Source organism: Equus quagga, chromosome 10 (genome assembly GCF_021613505.1).
Source record: "Equus quagga isolate Etosha38 chromosome 10, UCLA_HA_Equagga_1.0, whole genome shotgun sequence".
In the NCBI taxonomy this organism is placed as follows: domain Eukaryota; kingdom Metazoa; phylum Chordata; class Mammalia; order Perissodactyla; family Equidae; genus Equus; species Equus quagga.
Genome location: NC_060276.1, coordinates 85,614,336 through 85,635,006, shown reverse-complemented (window position 1 = coordinate 85,635,006; position 20,671 = coordinate 85,614,336). Strand labels below are relative to the sequence as shown.

The 20,671-nt window shown below is 41.5% G+C and overlaps 1 protein-coding gene across 1 annotated transcript; it reads right to left on the bottom strand.

The window, feature by feature from the left end:
* Nucleotides 1-731: 731 nt before the first annotated feature.
* Nucleotides 732-20,020, bottom strand: LOC124245492 (uncharacterized). The gene is made up of 4 exons (XM_046672879.1): nucleotides 19,846-20,020; nucleotides 3,208-3,942; nucleotides 2,781-2,882; nucleotides 732-1,584 (listed from the first exon to the last, which is right to left on the bottom strand). The coding sequence occupies exons 1-3, from the start codon at nucleotides 20,018-20,020 to the stop codon at nucleotides 2,788-2,790; spliced, it is 1,005 nt and encodes a 334-aa protein (XP_046528835.1). The 3' UTR covers nucleotides 732-1,584; nucleotides 2,781-2,787.
* Between the last annotated feature and the right edge of the window lie 651 nt (nucleotides 20,021-20,671).

The following is a 20,671-nucleotide window of genomic DNA, read 5'->3' as shown; positions in this document are numbered from 1 at the left end:
TCTTGACCTGGATGGTGGTCAAACGGGTGTATACACATGTAAAAATTCATTGAGGAGTACACTTTAGATTAACGTATTTTACACATTTTACTATATGTATGTTATGCCTCAAAAATAAAATATCTCTAAAGCACCTTACGTCTGTATAATGTGAATGCTATAATTCAAGAAAGGGTTATAAGCTCAACTTTGCTCTTTTCCTTTCTAATTTAGAAGATTCGAGGCCCTATTTCTCTTAGACACGTTGGGGGATGAGTAGTTACTTCCCAGTTTCTTGAGTTAGATAATGAACCTAAGTCCCATGCAGTGCAAACTTCCGTGTTCCTAAATGCCCAAGAGCTTTCCTGACATTCTATATCCATGGAGCCTTTTAATCTTTTAGTCTTTAGTTTAGTCTATACTTTCTGACTCAGAGCTCCCAATTTGCTTTCTACTGGGAAGTGTCCAATTTGATCTTTTAAAGCTTCCAGAACAGCATCTGATTTTGTTTTACATCCTTGTTGGCAGGGGCTAAACAAATCCCTCCTCCGCTGTAAAAGCAGAACGTCAAAAATCACAAGATATCACCACATTCCAGTATTGTGCTGAACGCATGCACCTCCAAGGAAAGAGAAAGCTTCATTCTCTTTACCGGCCATTTTGATGCCTGACACTTATACAGTCAACAGAACAATAACTTGAGCTTCCCTGTGAGAGCACCATTAGCTCCGGCCCAGAATTCTAAGGAAAGAAAATAAAAATCCAAAAAATGAACTTTCTACCCTGTCTGGTTTCTTCTACCATTCATAACAGTATGTTACCTAGTTGTGGAAAAAGGCCTTTAATATGAAAAACTTTATATTTTAATGATAATCACAGGCAAAATCTTTTGAATTGTGTCACAACGAAAAACTTCATGAAATTGATTGTCTTTGATCCCATATTAAACCTGTTATTTGTTCAGTCAAGTGGGTGAATTATGAAGGAACCTCTTATATGTTTGGCTTGGAAAAGCAGCTAGGTAGGTGGAGAAAAATGACAATATGGTTAAAAACAGAATACCTAATGCGTAGGTATTCTGATAAGTGATGTCAGGTCAACAGCGAGACACAGTTTTTGTAAAAATCAGATACTGCTATGCTGGCTCAAGAGGGTGCCTTTGTTAACAGTGTCCCAAATGAAATTATTCAGAACAATTGGTAGTTTTATATAGTTTCAGGAAAAGTGTTTTTAAGAGCAAGTATCAAGCAACAACTGGCTAAATGCAAAGCCACATGGTCACAATGGATAAACAATGCTTCTCTTCTAGAACAGTAAAAAGTACTACAATATAATGGCATGGAGTATTTTTATTTAAGTATATTGTCTGAAATAGAATACACTTGTTTTCTTCTTTGAGAATACCTCAAAATACATTTCACTTCATAAAAGTCTATACAAATGTCAAGATACTGGAATGCAATAATTACAAAGCCGGATAGGTGGATTAATTGTTCTACATACCTGTGGTTTTTCAGATTCTTGTGCTTGCTTACTCATGTATATTCACTCTTATTTTTCAGAAACCACTTCTGGAAGCTCCCGTTTTGGCTTCTACACTGCCACCTGTAGACATAAAAGAGAAATAAACCATGTATTATTCATCAACCATGCATCTTTTCTAGGCATCTAACAGGGACAATTGGGAGGGAAGTGGCAAAATATCTGCTCCAAGAGATAAATGCGGTCTTTCTCCTCTGCATCGAAAATTTCTAGGTCCCCCTCCCCCAGTGGTTTGATAAATTACTTAGAAATTGAAACATACGTAAGTCTCAAATCAACACCACTCTGATCAGTTCATTAAAGAAAGAGATGGAGTCACAGAACCCATCCACATGCCAACCTACAACCATTTCAAGACCTGTCCTTTAAAATTAGGAGACAACTTGACCACTTTGTTAATCGGGTAATTAAAAATTATGTAAATTACCACAAAGAAAAGAGAGAGAGATCCAGGCAGATTACTTTGTCACATGGTTGTAAAATGTCTCTTTAAAATAATATTAATTCTACCATGAACTAGAGCTTTGTCCCATCTAAACAGTAGTTAGGTGGGAAATTTTCCGTCATAATGCCCTGTTCCTGATTTGAATGCAAATTAAGAGTGCTGAAAGGTCTTTCTGACCTCCCACAGATTTTAATACAGGTAGATCTTTCTTTTCCTTAAAAAAAAAAAGTCAGGTGAATAAAAATCCATGAGCAAAACAAGCAATGAATAATAATCCATGAGGAACTACCAGTGAGTCAAAGCAGCCACGAAATGAGAGGGACGTGTGTGTATTGAGAGAGAGACAGACAGACAGACAGACACTGAGATTCTGGAGTTAATTTAGAATAACAGACCAAACCAGGGTGTGTGTGTGTGTGTGTGTGTGTGGTGTGCGGGTGGGTGTGTGGCCGTGAGAGAGACAGAGACAGGCAGACCAAACCAGAGTGTGTGTGTGTGTGTTTGTGAGAGAGAGAGAGACACACAGAGAGAGAGACAGAGCGAGAACAGAGAAACCGAGACATAAAGAGGCAGACGCCGAAGATTCTAGAGTTGATGGAGAATAACCATGCCGCACAGCTTTTTATCTCCTCCAAGTCCCACAGTCTACCCAGGACAAGTACCCCAGCTCCAGCACCTTAAGCCAAAGACACATTCACACTCCCACCCCCACCACCTAGGCGAGATAGCGCCAAAAGCTACCCGGTGAGGATGCCCGCCGAGCCCACTACCCCAGCAAACCCAGGGTCCTTTTTATCGCCAGAGATCCACTTACCGGTAATTTACTTTAGCGCCTCGAAAGCCTGGTTTGGTTTAAGGACTGGCAGCAAATCCAAGAAAATCAAGTCTCCTCGAGCCACTCTCCTCCTTCTCCTCCCTAGGACGGACATTCACACACACTCACACTCTCCCTTCCTTCCCACCCCAGAACACGCGCTGGGCCATCCCAAGAGCCAAGAGGCTCTTTGGGGGCCCGCCAGCGACCGATCCTGCTCCCACGTGCCTCCATTAAGTCCTCGTCCAAACGTGCACAAGTCGCCAAGTGCATGTGCACAGTCAGCCTTCGGAGATAAGTTCAGCAAACCCCCCGCGCCCGCCCCCCACCCCCCAACTCTGGCCCTGAAAGCGCGAGGGAGCGCGCGGGCTCAGGCACCGTCCCCGGCAGACAATACTCCAGCAACTCCTGCCTTCCCCGAACACACCCTGGCTGGTCTTGCCACCACTCTCTCTTCTCCCAAGGTTCCTACAGAGCAGGGGGCGTCCTGATGGTTGCTGGGTGTGGATTGTGAAGAGGGGGGCGAAGTGCACACACCACCGAGATTGCGGACGAGGGAGGGGGTCGCAGTTCTCTAAAGCCGCTCGAGAGCTCTGCTGGTCAGAAGAGAGTGGGGGTGGGGACAGCGAGACCCGAGGGAGTAAATCCTGAGGGAGGCTGCTTTCCCGCACCTCTTCCCCACCTAGCACAGCGCGCGCGCACAAGCGTGCACACCAAGGAGCCGTGCACCTTCCTCCTACCCCCAGACCTGCCCAGCCCTCGCCCCCGAACTCAGTGGCCTGGAAAGGAGGGCATCCGGCCCGCGGCGGTCCGAGAAGGGGCAGAGCGCCGCGCTCGGGGGTGCCCACCTGCGCGGAGGGTTGCCGTTGCGGCCAGTGCGCCCGCTGGCTGTGCTGTCTCCGCTGCAGGAGGAGGTGGCAGCGGCCTGACCCCTGGACTCCAAGCGTCTCCTCGCTCCTCAGCAGCGGCGGTCCTCGCTTCCCTTCCTCCCTGTGGGTGAGCCTCCCACCTAGCCCGCAGGTTCTGCCACCGTCCCTCTGCCCGCTTAAGCCTGAGCTGTCCTCCCCGCCCCTTTCCCGCCGCCCAGCGCAGCGCCGCGCTGCGCTCCGCCTCCTGCCCGCCCATCCTCGCCCGGGCCCAGCGGGGGGCTTTGGGCCCCCGCCTCAAGCGGCAGATCCCTAGTCCTGGGAGGAGGGGGGGTGCAGGGGTTCCGCTCCGACCCCGCGCTCCTAACCCGCTCCCCTCTTCCCAGGCCAGCGGCGGCCTCCCGCACTCACCCCGCGGCCAAAGGTGTGGGCACCGCGCGCTCTGCCCTAGCTCTTCCGGCGTCTCTTCACTCCCCGCAAGGCACCATCCGTGGCCCAGGGGGTGCCTCGTGTCTTGAGTGGAAGGGGGTTGGTGAAGCGGGGTGAAGTGAGCGGGAGAGAGAGCAGGCGAAGAAATTAGCATGTCAACTGCCAGGGGATACAAGTTGCTGCCTGTGCCTTGTTTCTGTTACATTAAATACCTGGATATGCTGCTTTCCTTGTTAGAACCGCAGCAATATTCAGAGGCATGAATATAAGATTTCCAAGCTGGTTGGTTGTAGGGGCTTTTTAAAAATTTAATGATGCAGAAGACAACAGATTAACTCTTTTTAAAAGTTACTTTATATATATAGCCACATTTCTAATTTAAAAAAATAGCAAAATATAAATAACAGAACAGCTGTGTTTTACGGAAACAGATCCAGTGTGTATGTGTTATTTAAACCCTCTGTAATTGGATTAATTGAGTTCGTTTTAAAGTATATTTTAGGTATTTCTTAAGAAAACGGGCTCAGAATTTAGGGATTAGGAATCCATAAATTTTAATTTGGCTTTTTGCCATAGTTCTAAAATGTCAATTTCATGGATGTTATTAAATGTGGTTTTGTAGAAAAATGGATCCTTTTTCGTCCAGGTTGGCAACATCCTTAGATTTGGCAAAGGGCAAATTTTTTAAAAGCCAAGAAATAATAAAATTCTCATTCATTTTCTAGTGATGGAATATCTGGTCTAGCAGCTTTCTCTTTAGTGTTTTTCTCTTTGACACAAACTTCCTTTCTGTTTCCTCGTACATTTGTTTTCTTCAAAATTTTCTCCCTAAACACAAATAAAGCTATAAATACCATGATTTTAAGCCTTTGTTTTCTTAAAGAGATAGGAAAATTAATTATAATTATCAAAATCAAGCCCAGGCTCATGATCCTAGATTTCACACTGATTAACTCTGTTTTTCAACTCTGCTTTTAGTAATTTAACATAACACTTGAGAATCAAAAGTGTTTTAAGTTTCATCCTTATAAGAATGAAATGCACACGTTTTAATTAACATTTTGAACCAAAATTAAATTCATTAAATTGACTAATGAAAAGCATATTCGTAGTGTATTTGTTGCTGGGTAAATGAGGACAATACGAATGATAAACAGCATTCTGAAGAAGAGGCTCTGAAGCAAAGAAAACAGTCTTTAGAAAAACTGATGATCCCCTTTTCAAGGCAAGGATGACAAATACCAGTAATTATGCAAAGAATGACTGCTGCCTCTCTTCTCTCTGCTTTGGTTTTGTGGCTGGGCCTGTATTTATCTCTTTTGATCATCATAATAAAAGTAAAGTAATTCAGCATTCCGGTGACATTGCTTAGTAAATTAGCAATTTGAAAATGCTTTTATTACCTAATTAATCCAAGTAAGTGCCTCCGATAAATCCGATTTTACTCTTACATTTTTTTATGTCTCCAGAGAAACACTTGCATGAAATAAAAACAGCTAAGGCAAGCTCAAGAACATTTGCCAGCCAGATTCTTTCGGTGCATGTGTGTTGCAATAGAGTTGATATTAAGTGACCTTTGGGTCTTAAATTATATATCAGATATTGGTGGTGAATTGCTCATTGGCTGCTTTTTTAATGAGTTCCAGTGTGTTTGCATTGCCTTGCTTATTCCCCAGAAGCGTATTTTCTTTCTTTTTGTCTGCCTGATTGAATCTACCTTTGCCTGAACTATTTTCATTGAACTTCCACCAAAGAATCAGACTAATCCATAGCTCACTTGACAATCCTCGTTATCCTTCAAGTTAAGTCTCCCTTGAGGTCTTTGGTCAGAATCCAGCGTGATTAAACATCCCAAATTGGAAAGAGTTCTTCATCAGGCATGGTTCTAACGAAGAGATAACAATCAGATTTCTCAAAACCAAGAGAGTGTGTCCCATTTGGATAAAAAGAAGAAACAAAACTAGCAAATCCGTTTTGTTCAGGTCAAAACTAAGCCAACAAAATTACAATTGAGATTCTTTCTAAGCCCAAATTATGCTAAGAGATATATAAAAAACACAATCCAAAGAACTTTGTCTGTATTTTCTTTCACCGCTGCAAATCCCCTGCCCCACTGACCAAACACCGTTACATTTCGCATTTCCCTTTTAGTTCCTGTGCTGCTGAGAATTTTCCACTGATCTTGAATAAGAAAGTGCAACTAGACACTCCTGCTGTCTCCAAGGAATCCTGTGTCCCCCTCCATTTGTTTTCAAAAGTGTTTTTTTTAAATGTCTGTGACATTGATAAGGACAGATCTGAACATCCCATGTAGACCCGTGGAAAGGGGGTTCCAATGACCAGACCAAATTCAAAACAGTGAGGTTAAAACAAAACATGAGTTTGTTGTAACAGCTTCATCCTAAGGGCATCTCCCATTCTCTTCCTCACCCCAGCACAAAGAGTTTTATAACACATTAGCTTTCCCCTCTTGAGAAATTTTCTCTTGATAATTATTTTAATAATTTTGTGTTCATTTACTCTTTGGGCTGTGTTATAACGCACAGTGAGCCTGAACAGAATGCATAGTCTTCTCTCCTTTCTATCCTGTGTAACTAAGAATTGCAGACCCGCAGCTGCTTTACGGGGGAGGGGAGATGATGAGACAGCTCTTCTGCCCGAGTTTCCTCTTCTACCTCTAAGAAAAGCATGAACTCAGTTTCTTCACTTTGGTTGATTGAGATTAGTGAGCGACATCATTGATTCAGATTTGCAGAATGCCAATTACTTTTACTGGTCTCCTTGTGCTAGGGAAATATGTCACCAGTTATCTCACAAGACAATGCCGATAGAGACAATACCACCCATATAATGCTCAGATTGAAATGTTGATGCTCTAAGCGAAGTTACTTAAAAATATATGTGTGTGTATGTGGGTGTGTGTATGTATAATTCAAAGCTAAATATAAACCTGAATATCTGTAATACATCCTTCAGTTACAAAACCCTTGGTAATCTCTCTCATGATTTTGGGGTATGTGAAAAATTGATGAATTCTTCAATATTTCAATATTTACCTTACAGGAAATTACCTTTTTCTGATTCAGATCTTTCCATAAATTTCACAGCACCAAATATTTAATCATATCATCCATGATAAAAGAAAGGAAAGGAAAAGAAAGGAAAGGAAGGAAAGAAGGAAGGAAGGAAGGCAGGCAGTGTGATAGGGTGAATACATGTATGATTAGTTAGCACAACTGATAAGCACATCAGGTTAGTCCCTCCCCTGTGGACCATTTTGTTTTGGTCGGTTTCGTGGCTGCCGATCAAAGCCTATTCCAAGATATAGACAAACATTGTTGATCACCAGATGTTGTGGGTGGAATTGTGTTCCCCCAAAAGATATGTTGAAGTCCCAACTTGAAGATGTGAATTAAGATGAAGTCATACTGAAATAGGGTGAGCCCTTAATCTAATATGACTGATGTTTTTGCTGGAAGAGAGGAAGAGACACAGACACAGAAGGAAGTCAGCCTTAGCCATGTGAAGATGAAGGCAGAGGTCGGAGTTATGCTGCCACAAACCAAGGAACGCCTGGGACTACTAGAAGCTGGAAGAGGCAAGAAAGGATCTTCCTCTAGAGGCACCGCCAACACCTTGATTTTGGACTTCTAGCCTTCAGAACTGTGAAGCAATAAACTTCTGTTGTTTTCAGCCAACCACTTTGTGGTACTTTGTTACTGTAGCCCTAGGAAACCAATTTACCACGGAATCATCAATTCCTGGTGATGCCAGCCCATAATCTTCCATACTCAGCACAGACTAAATATTCAAGTGTAGAATGTTTAAGAATGATAGGCAAAGTCATCTCTGTATGTGAAGGACAACAGCAGGGTAGAATCATCCAGGAATTGGAAGGAATCTTGAGAATGTACCTAATCTAATGTCTCCTCCAAGATGGAACTCAACTACAACTGAGAATCATAGAGTCACAGAATCTTAACGTGTTTAAAGAATCTTGGAGATGTTTCTGCTCCTTTGAGATTATGTGATACCTAGATGGCATGATTTTAAAGGGTGCAAGATGGGGTCCTCTGCACACATTGCACCCCCCAACTCCCAACATGCCACACTGATTCAATTCCACCTCCAGTTGTTGGGTTATGATAGCTTTCTTCCTTTGTCCTAAAGCTTTTGGTCTTCAGTAGTCCCAAATTAAAATGTAACTGAGTCTGGAAGATTTCCCAGCCTGAACTCATGTCACTTCCCAACCTGTACGCTTATCAGTTCATCATTATATCCCCCCATTGCCTAGTGGAATGCTAAGCTCATCGAGTGTCCTCCAGAAATATTTGCCAAATTGAGCTGAGAAGCAGAGATTAGCAGGAACTAGATGAAGGATTAGGTAGGGTAGGTAGAGGAGAGCCAGAGAAGAGGAGGAAAAGGAGAGCCCAAGACAACCTTACTCTCAGAGCTCTATGTAGGAGAAGTCCTAGACCTGACTCTGATTGTGACATGGGATGTAACATAGGACTGCAGGAAAGGTCAGGTGGGAGCTTTATTTTATTTACTCCTCCCAAGCCAGTAAGCGTTTGTGGCCCTGAAGGGTGGCGAGGAGGTGGGGCGGGGGCTTTCACCCTCTCTAATAACCTCCAGCGGCTCTCACCCCTTCTCCAGCCATCCCCCTAAAATATCTAAGCTGAATAAAAATAATGTATTTGCTATGCAAATGCAACTTCAAGCAAGCCCCAGCATGACTCCCTATGCCTGCCCTCTCCTCCAAATTCCAATTAGATGCAGCCCCTGTGTCCTGCCTTAATAGAAATGCTAAAGCTGCCACTGCTAGTGAGGAACTCATTTTAAAATGTATGTCTGGGATGGACCCCAAAATAAAGCCACAATCAGTATCAGAAATCCTCCCCCTTCATATATTATCCATAAAAGAGAACCAAATACTTTTGAAAGAAGTCTGCTTCACTTGAAGATGAATAGAGTGGTTCTTTAGTCAGAAGTGCCAGAGAAATAAAAAGGGAAGCATCGATTCTGTGAAGAAAGGAAAGCTGAAATAATTCTCTGTGTGTCTATTGTTGGATCTCAATACCTAGACTCTAAAAACTTTTGAAAATGTTTGAAACAGTCAGGAGCTGCTTGAAGCTTCACTGGATTTATTCCTTCATGAAAATGTGCAGGAGTAGTTCAACTATAGCCCACAAATTGAATCAGAGTGTTACAATAGAATGAAAACAAATTTTATATTAGATTTTTTAATTGGGTCCATGAAGGAAAGTTAACAATCCAAAATGTTAGTGGTCTACTCGTGATATTTTTGTTATGATTTCCTCAGTAAAGGGTCACTCTCCTTTACAATGCACATGAACTCTATCAACTTCTAAAGCTACTTGATGGTATAAATAGGGTGGCCGACTCCATCTCCGGAAATGCCACCCAGCAGTTGGGTCCCAGGGCACCAAACCTTCTCTGGCCTCCTAGGATAGTGGTAGCCAATCCCAGCCAGGAGTGAGGACAGAACCTCCCCAGTACCCAAGGCCAAAGTGATCATTTAGGTAGTCCCTGAACCCCCAGCCCCCACCAACCCCCAAACTCCAGCAGATCCATTTTCTGCTTTATATTTCTCTGTAGCGTCTGTTCCCCTCAAACATCCCTTATGTCTTACTCATTTATTTTTATTGTCCACTTCTCTGCATTAGAGTATACCTTCCTTGAGGGCAGGGATTTTTGTCCATCGTGTTTACTGCTGTGGCTCCGGCACCTCCAACAGTGTCTGGCATTTTGTAGGTCCTTGATAGCTATTTGTTGAAAGAGTGTTGATGCAAACATTATAACTTCATGTATTTCACTGAATAGAACTGAAGAATAGTTGAAGTACTCACCTACTTATTGATAGGAAAACCAGTTTATTTTTTGACATTTTATTGAAGCAAAGACTAATGAAAGATGGTGTACAATATAAACAAGAACATTCATGATGGGCACTTTGTGTTCTCTTTCTCTTCATCAGCTCAATTTTTCTTTCTGAATATATTAACATAGATCTACCTGATCACTTTTTGAATCGTAAGACTTGTCCACCCAAGACATTTCTTTTGCATAATTTGGTCTTCCCCTGATTTCTGTGCAGTAGCCCAAGTGTTCCAAGAACAGAGATGGGGAAGGAGTCTTTGAGTCAAAAAACACAAGATTCATCCAAGGTCCCCTCCAGAGAGTGAGGACAATAAGGAAAAGCACTTAGGACTTTGGGTTTTCTGCCTACTTTTCTCTTTAGTCTCTGTCCTGCAAGTATCAGGTCACTCCTTTTGGTGTCTAGGGGTCAGAGACTTCTACTAGTACATGACTTGAGAACTGTCTCACAGTTTCAAAGTCTCACTGTGTACCTGGCTCAAAGGAAAATCTAATGGGTTGTTCTCCATACCTAACCCACACAGAAGGCACAAAGTAAACCAAACTCTCAGCCTGTTTATTTGAAGAGCAGTGGACCAAGAAAAAGGCAGTGCCCATCTCTGTTTGTCTAACCTTGGGTCCTGGGGCTGGATGTAGGAGATGTGGTGATAAATGCTTCCTTCAAGGCTCACACTGCTTGGCCCCTTACAAGTCTTCATTTAGACAAGGCAAGTGGGTGGGGTCAGGACCCTCTGGAAAGGCAGAGCACAGCAGCCCTGGGGCAGGGCAGCTGCCAGTCTTTTTGAGAGGCTTTGGCTCCTGGTTCTTTTAACAGCAGAGAGAGTCCACTGTTAAGTGGCCAGCTGATCCTAGGCTTCCCTGTTAGTGCACTTTATTCAGCGCTTCTTACATTGAAATCACCTGGGAAGCTTTAAAAAAATACTAATGCTCGGACCCAGGGCCTGTTACAATTTGCAGGGCACTTGGTTGAAAAATTACTAAGAATTTCAAGATGGCGGAGTATTAAAGCCAAAGCAGAGCCCTTGTAAGTGCAAGGCCCCGTGGAACTGCACAAGTCATGGGCCCGTGAAGCCCACCCGCCCCGACTTCACTCCCAGAAATTCAGATTTCACTGGTCTGGAGTGGGGTGCAGTTATGGGAATTATTTTAAAGCTCCCTAAATATTTTTCATATGCAGTTAGGATTAAGAACCCTCATTCTAGCTCTGGGAATCATTAAATCCAAAAGATTCTTGCAATTACAATTGACACCTGCATACAAACTCATCTCTAATTCAATAACTCAAAACCATCACTCTGAAACATTTTTAGCTTAACCAGGATGAAATCATCATGACAACATTCTTTAGAAAAATTTCCAGCCCATACATAAGTTAAAAGCTGTAGTCATGAATCACCTTTTGTTTCCCTTTTTAAAAAACAAAAATGGCATGAAAATGGCATATTTTCTCATATAGAAAATTGACATAATTTGAAGTATTACTCATCATCATTCACATTAGACTTGAAACAAAACTAAACAAGAATATTGCTAAATGGAAATTTATCCTCACATCAATAGAATTCACAGTGACAAAAAAGTTCAAACTCACATCAAATATCTTTTCCCCCACCTCCTCCCTGGAGAATAAGGAGCGCGAAAGCACTAGTGTGGGAATTTTATTTGGGAGAAACCTCCCAGAAAAGGTCCATGGAGACTCCTTCGTCCCGAGCTAGTCCTGTTACTGTGAGCCTCTCTGGAGAATCTTTACACGGTCTCCAATCCTGTAAGTTCTTCCTCAGAAATGCATCTCGAGAAGGGCAGTCCCCACTGCCCCAGGTTATAAAGGCCATTGCTGTGCCTGAAAGGCAATCCAAAGATGAAGCCCTTCCCCCATCCTCTTCAGCAGTCCCCGCACCGCTTGTTGAAACTCAATTTATTTCCAGATTTCCAGACTCCTGCTCTCAATGCAGTTCTGGAAATCACCAAGTGCTACATCAGGTGAGGTTTGCAACCTTCCTACACTAACAACTGCCTCTACTTGGCTTAGATCTTCTGTGAGACAACCTGAGAGTTCTTCACTGAGTGGCAGTTTAGATACAGGGAGGGTGACCAAGTGTCCCAGGTTACACAGGACTGTCTGGGTTTTAGCACTGAAAATTTCACATCTTGGGATACTGTTGGTCACCTTGGATACAGGGCATCACTTGTAATCTCTTCCAAAGTCTCCAGAACCTAAAAATGTGCATATGAAGAAAGTCGTACTTGTTTGTTTCTCCCTAGGATTTTGCTTAACTGTGTATTAACCAGTTGCAGATGTGCCTTTGAGGCTACTGGTTCTCTGGTCAGATGTCCTAGACTCTGCTTTGTGGGTTTTATCCATCTCCTAGCTTCCGCATGCTTTGCTCCTAACTGCTCACACCTGCAACTGTCTTCAGAGACCTACCCTTGAGCTGCTTGATCCACTTTGCTGGACCAGCCGGGAGCCTGGGAGGTTTATGTTCTTCACCCCACGCCCCTACCCTGGGCAGCCCATAAGCAATAACTAACTGGTACAGAAATATGAAAGCTCCTCCTTCCCTTGTCACAAGGAAAACAAACTCTGAGGTGTGATTTACACTACTGAGCACCCAGTGGGATTAGGGTGAGGCTGGGACATCACCTGAACTCACAGCCTTGGCTTCTTCCCCTTCCTTGTCTTGCTTGCCCCTTGCTCCCTTACCGGTTTCTCCTAGGAGCTCTTCCTTCATAAATAGCTTCTGCCTGAATCCTCATCTCAGTCTCTGCCCTGGGGAACCTGACCCAATGTAGCCTTGATTCAGGAAGGGCTTATATGATAAAGTTATAACAAACTCTCAAAAGCAAGGGGGGTCTTTGCTTAGATGTATACCAAGGAGAAAAGGAGATCTCTGTCTTTACAAAGTCAAGGGAAGATAATAGATCATCAATCCTGCAGCGATTCCTTCTTCATGTTGCCAATAGAGAATTTTCCTGAAAACCCCAAGTGAACTTGGGTAATTCTTTCATTCTTCCATTACATTTACCAGCACTATAACAATTCCTTAATGGTATTATAATATTCTGTGTGCTCAGTCTTGTCATCCTAGCAGGCCGTAAGCCACTAAAAGGCAGGAAAAGGATTTTCTTCCTGAATCACAAGTCACACAAGGGAGTGACAGCACAGAATACATGCTTATATAACAGCAACACCATTCAGAAATGTTTAGAATTTTTACCAACTCTAGTAAATATCCATTTCACTGACTATCAGTTGAATAGTTTCAGCAACAGGAAATAGAAGGCACACCCAAATGGAATTCTGAAGAAAATTTAATGAAGGAATATTTACAAAGGTGAAGGCAGGGAAATGAGAACCAGCAATGGATGGTGAAGCACCTTGGAGCTAGTAAGGGTGGGAAACTACTATCATCCTTAGATCTGAGGGGGAACGTAAGAGAGAGAAATCGTAGGAACCCAGTGACACCTGTAGCTGTTGGAAAGGGCCACTAGGCAGGAGCCAAGGACTCCAGTAGAACTCAGTCACTGCCAATCTGCAACTTGGCAGGGACAAATAAATAGTCTGATCTCTCTCTCCTCCTGCTCTCAGGTCTTTTCCTGGTGGCTTCCATTGGCCAAACCCAACTGGAAGCCAGACAGTAAGTAAACCTGAGTGGTGCAATCTAAAGGAGTTCAAATCAGGGCAGAGAAAGCTGGAGAATGAATACGGAAGGGGAAATGGGGAGTAACCTGAACACCGAACAACTCCTCAAACTCCACACCATGCATGGCACTTAACAGCATGTAAAAGCAAACTATGGACGGTAGCTCCTGTTCTAAGTCTTTGCTCCAGAATACTCTCCATTTACTATTTTCTATCCGTTTCTTCCTATCTCTGTGTTTCTTAGGTTCCTGGCTCTGTACTTATACCTGCTGCTAGCTCTGACATTCAGGACACCCTGTGGATCTTTCTAGTTTCTTAGACTTTAGCTTTCTAGCAGGTTCTTGGCTCTCTGCTAAAGACTCACATTTTTGCATCTCTCGAAGTTTCCAATAAGAAACTTCCCACTGTTGCTTCAGCTCTGTGGAAAACCACTGGGCATTGCCAGTGCCTGACCAGTTGGAAATCTAGTGTTCAAGGAAAAGTAGCTTTTATAGCCACTCATAGACCAATATAAGATGGTGACTTTGACATGGGGTATATACATAAATCATGAAGATTCCTAACTTTGAGAGAGTCATTATCAGAAAAAAACTCAGCCTAAAAGTTATGTGTTTGTTTCTGCTAAACATGAAATTGATGTATGAAACCCTTCTGTGCAGGCAGGGAATGGGTATAATTTTTCCAAAGGGAAAATTGATGTGGAGCCATCCTCTTTAAGTTTCCATTTTTGCATGTATCTCTCCATAAGCAAGTGGAAATAGCTATAGAACCATCAGTGACGTAGATGTTGTGATGTGAATTCTTAATTCACTTGGTACTGGCAGATAGAAAATGAAAATTCCCTGCAATTCACCTATCACTCCTAACAGGAACAAGTGAGTAGTGCAACATGGCTCATCACGGGTTGAGACAGGAATTTCCCACCATGTTCAATTAGTGGAAGAAGAAGATACAAAATCATAATAGGAGCATTTACTTTAGCCAGACCTAGCCAAGGGTTTTAGAAGAAATTGAAAGTAAACATCAGAACTCTACTGTAATTAGCCAAGATATTTACATCTCTTTTCCTTTAATAAATACGCAATTGGGAAAAGCCCTTTTATATATGGTGAGTTTTATCATTTGTAATACAGAAGTGTAGAATGTCTTACTTCAGAAGGAGGTCAGTGTCAGATTACTGCCAGTTCTCTAGAAAACTCTTATTAACACTTGCCAGCATAACAAACACCATCCAACAACTTCACTACCAAATGATTGTGTTCAGAAAGTAAACACTCTCAAGAAAACATTTTATGGATTATTATTTGTAACTTAAAGGCACCACCTGATAAAAAGAGAATTCATACCCAATATTTTCATCAGCAATACAGAGATTCAATACATTCAACACACATTATTTGAAAATTTACTCTGTGAAGGGACTGGGCTAAAGTCTGGAAAGGATAGTTGTCATAGAATTTTGCTCCAAAGAATTAGAAAATCAGATCAGGAATCTTTCACAAAAGTCTGACAATTAGAAGTTGTACCAAGCTACCCTAAAGGCAAGATTAAGTGGATAGTCATGGGATGGATAATAATATCCAACTTTTAATAACAATTTCAGAATCTAAAAGAAACAGATATTGCATCTGGTATTTTTAATAGTTTCTCTTTGGCCAACAAATCATAAGATCCACATCACAAAGGTAACCACAGGGTTCTAAAGGCAAACAATCCACAGCTTCCTGCAACATAGTTGCAGTAGGCAGCATCACGACCCCCCTCAAAGATGTTCACATTCTAATCCCCAGCCTGTGAATGTATTACTTTACATGGCAAAGGGGACTTTGTAGATGCAAATAAATCAAGGATCTTGAGATGGGGAGATTAGCCTGGATTATCCAGGTGGGCTCAACTTAATCACAATGGTTCTTATAAGAGGAAAGCAGGAGGGTCAGAGTTAGGAGATATGACAACAAAAGCAGAGGTCAGAGAGAGAGAGAGAGGTGAAGATGAAATGATGCTGACTTTAAAGATGAAGGAAGGAGTGACGAAACAAGGAATGCAGGTGACGGCTAGAAACTGGAAAACAGGGAAATGTATTCTCCCCTGGAGACTCCAGAAGGAAAGCAGCTCTGCCCGTGGATGCCTTGATTTTAGCTCTGTAAGACCAATTTCGGCCTTCTGACCTCCAGAATTGTAAGAGAATAAGTTTGTATTGTTTTAAGCCACTAAGTTTGAAACTAATACAATGACTGACTTAGGAACATCCATGGGAAATGGCAATGAACCCATTGTTCAGATTTGTGGAAATCTGAGTGGGTGGAGACCGCAGACACAGAAGGCCTGGAGAAAGCACTGAGGCTCAAGTGTCAATCATTCAGTGGGGGCAATTGTAAAAAATAGTCACTAATTCTCTGACCGATCTCCCCTCACACAGTAGGCCCCTACCCTTGAATCTGGGTTCCCTTTGGGACTGCTTCCACCAATACAGTGAGAAAATGCTGAGATATGACATTTGAGGCCAAGTCAAAGAAAGCCATGCAGTTTCCAGTGAGAAATGTGACTATTCCTATGTTCTTTTTCTCTCTTTAGAACTATAATTTGATAAATGATCACATCTTTTAAAGAAAATACCGGCAAGAATAAACACATTTCATCAAACAAAGAAATTAAGCTGCACTGAATTTAAGATTCCAATTCAAACAAATTATGGGCAATTTTCCTCTGCTTTTTTTGAAAAAAGCCATTGTACCAGTCTTTGGGCTCATTTTCTCACCAGGTTTGAACATATTCCTTCTTTCACCCTGTGTTTTGCCATTTTTATGTAACAAGAATTATTTTGAGTGCCACTTCCTTCATTTGCTCCTCCAAAGGGGAAAAATCAGTATTTACTCTCCTATCTGGATCCTAAGACTCAGGGCTGGTTCCAGCAATGATTTTCCCCTCATTATTATTATTTCCATGTGTTCTCATCTTCCAGCCTTTACTGTGACCCTTCTTAGACTCCCTCTTCTACCTTATCACCTTTCAAATATTTATAAAATTAAAGATCCATCCTCTAACAACACTTATTTAAACAAGAATGTTCTTTTCCATCCATTCTTCTCATTCCTTTCTAGCTTAGGGAAGCAATCATTTTTCCTGGGGACGTTTGGCCGTATTGATAGGGAACACCAAAATTATTTCTGATGAAATGTTTCTTCAACTTGGCTTAATTAAAGAGATGAACATTGCTTGGAGCTTCAGTGAGCAAACAGGTTCTTTGTGAAGACAGAATAGGTGGTGGTTCTATATCAGAAAAATCACTTGAAACCTTATATGTGAAGTTCTAGTTCAGGTTAGAAACCAGTAAAACGTGATTTTTTACAAGTAGCTTACACCAGTGACTGTGAAAGTTATATGGTTTAGAGAGATTTTTTTTTGGAATTTTAAAATTTTGATATAATTTCAAACTTAAGGATCTCTTATATACCCTTTACTAATAGTTTACATTTTGCCCCATTTGCTTTATCAATCTGTGTGTGTGTGGTTTTCTTTCTGAACCATTTTAGAGTAAGTTGATGATATCATGCCCCATTTACTCCTAAATTCTTCACAGCGTATTTCCAAAAAGAAGGACATTCTCTTACATAACTGCGATACAACTGTCAATGATTTAGACAGACTTTTAATATCAATTTCCTCTTAAAGTTCTGAGTTTCTTTCAAAGGAAATCTCAGTTGGAACACATTGCTATAATCAGGTCACACCTACAGGTGTTGTGTGCTTTTTATACCGGTGGCTCCTGAGGGTGGAAAGGTCCTCCCTCCCCTATTACAGATGTACAGATTTTTTCCTATGTTCCTTTTGTCCCTATAAGTCCTCGGTCAGGGCTGAGGGGAGGGGAGAGGACTTCTGAATTCAAGACTAAAAGGAAGCCAAAAATTTAACTCATGAATCCACTCTGTGTATGCTTCTCCACATTCCGGTCTGTTTAGGTTTACTAAGTCTTTCTAGATTTTTCTGAAAATATGATTTCAAACTGGACTTAGGTCTTTGTTGTAATTTACACCAAAATTAGAAAACTGTCACTTTTATTTAGTGATGCAATTTTCTCTTTAGGCAGATCTCTATAAGATTTAATTTTTCTGAACTTCGGAGAAGTATGCTGCATGCTACATCATGCTTGTCCAAGCTTTTGAGAGGCAGATCTTACTATCACCTTCCAGGAAAAGCACTGTCTCATTTCTAATTTCCTACAGCATTCCTACTTTCACCTCAACTCTTTAATGTATTATTTCACTTACTTTCATATTTGTCTGAACATATAAAATTCATTTTAATATCACTTATCTATTCTTTAGCTTCACTTGAGTAACTTAGCCATCAAAATTAGTAGAAGTAACTGTTTATAGTGCCTATGTTTTGGCTATTTGAGAATTTAATAAGCTCTATTTCTCTAAATGCCACAATATAACAATAATTACTTTAAATGACAAAATATAGTTTTAAAATGTTCAATAAAATATGTTATTAATGAATAAATTTAATTCTACTTTGTACAAGAAAGACGCAAGTTGTGTGGTTAATTGAAGTCATTTAATAGATAGTGAAAGTGCAATTGGAAGTACGGAGTAGATAGGAAATCACTGGGTTGGAGCAGCTATTTTATTAGTGAAATTGTTGAAATTCATAGCATACTAAATTGGGAGATACTATAAGAAACCATAGACTTAGATTTATTTTTAGGTGTATAATGGTATCTGAGGCTATTGTAGTGATGTTGTTTTTTAATTTCATTTTCCAACTGTCTATTGTAAGTAAAGAGAAGTACAATCTATTTTTGTATATTGACCCTGTACCATACAATCTTGCTAACCTCACTTATTCTACTAGGTTTTTTTGTAGGTTGTTTGGTGTTTTCTATGTAAACAATCATCTCCCCTGTAAATAATGACAGTTTTATTTTTCCTTGCCAATTTTTATGCCTTTTATTTTTTTTTCTTGCCTTATTTCACTGGCTAGGAATGTTTAAACAATGTTGAATCAAAGTGATGAGAGCAGATATCGTTCCCTCGTTTTTGATCTTAGGAGGATAGTGTTTAGTATTTTACCGTGAAGCATGATCTTAGCTATAGATATTTCAGAGATGTTCTTTATCAGGTTGCAGAAGATTCTTTCTATTTTTAGTCTGCTTAGAAAATTCTCCATCTAACACATGGCTAAACAATCAGCCAAAAATAAAAATCAAGGTTGTTTTGGAAAAATTTGGAGTATGTGAGGTTGCTATATCTGTACCTGTTACCTCTCAGTCTCATGCAAACCCTTCCTATCCTCTGAACCTTGCCCTGGTGCCCTCAGCCCTTTAGAACTAACGATGTCTCCTAAGCAGAAGATAGTCCCCAATCCTAAATGTGCCTCCATGCAAAAAGGTCTCACACACTCCATTAAAACCCCAGAAAAATACCACTCAAGGCCTACAGCTCCTCCAGTTCTTACAATCCATTTAATTTTTCTACCAAAGTCCTACTCTCAATCTAGTGAAGGAAAGGAGAATAGGCAAAGCAAAAAGAGAGAGTTCTCTCAGCTCTTCTGCTCCAAGGTGCCTCTGAGGGTTGGGCTCTTTTTAGTAAGTGTGAAGGGTACTGCATGGGTCTAGGAATAGGTGGTGAGGATGCAGGTGGTGTGGTAAAAAGATCCTGGACTGGCGGTAAGGAGACCTGGGTTCTCTTCTGTATTGCAGTCCTTTCTAGCCATTTGACCTTGGAGAAGACTCCCTGGTGACCTCGCTGACCTCAGTGTCCTCGTCTATAAAATGAATGGATTGAACCAATATTGTGAACTCCAAGTGCCCTCTGATATTCTGGACCACTTGATTCTAGATTAGAAGGACTAAACAGACAGAAAGACTGATGGTTACAAAATGACAAATCTGCCAGATAACAAATGCAAATACTTTGCACAACTGTTTACTAAATAAATGGAGCCACATTCACCGCAAGGTTATCAACCTAGGTTGTGACCTTAGATATCGATTATTCAGCTTCACGTTTATCTCCTCAGCTGGATCACAGCTTCCTAGCCAGTAAGAAATTTATAAGGCAAGGCTTACTAATTTCTCACTTAGGAAACAAGCTTTGACAGGGAAGAAGTGAGTAGAAAATCTCAAGTTTTAGCACTGTCTAGGAAGGGGTGAGGAAGCTGGGTAGGGGAAGCTGGCAACTGAAAGGTCACATCACTCTAATGGGGGAAAAAAGCAAAAGCAACTCACCTGGACTAATGGGAGTGTTAATTTGGGGAATTCTCTGGAGATCCAGGATGTCCCATGAGTACAGAATAAAATTATCTTGGGACCAGAGTATTACAGTTAACAGGCCCAAGTCAACAGCTTCAAGTTCCATCATTGCTCTATTGAAGCCGACATGGTCTTGGCTTTCTTGGGACATGCAGATTTTATGTAATTCAATTAAGGTCATTAGTGAACACATGACTGTGGTGATTTTTAAGACACGTTTGCAAATTTTTTGATACTTCTATCAACAAGTGGGGATCTGTGTCCCCTTCCTTTGAACCTTGGCAGGCTTGTGACTGCTTTAACCAATAGAGTCCAGTAAAAATGGTGCTATGTGACTTCCAAGGCTAGATCAAAAAAGGTGATACAGCTTCTACCTTGTTTTCTAGAACATTCTCTCTTGGAGCCCTGAGCCACATGTGAGATGTCAGACTATTTTGAGACACCAGGCTGTGAGGAAGCCCAAGTCACATGGAGGGCCTCTGTATAGGTGCTCCAGTCACCACTCCCAGTCATCAAGTTATCCCAGACCAAATGCTAGACATGTGAGTGAAGAAGCCTCTAGATGATTCCAGTCCTTAGCCATTCAAGCCTCTCCCAGCCATCTGAATCTTCACAGCTGAGGCCTGAGATATTATGGAAGAGGGATAAGCCACACTTGCTGTCCCCTGCCCGAAGTTTTGACCCACAGAGTCCGAGAGCATAATAAAATGGTCATTGCTTTCTGTTACTAAGTTTGAGTGATTTGTTGTGCAGCAATAGATAACCAGATTAATAACCAAAACATGTGATTTAATCATTGCAC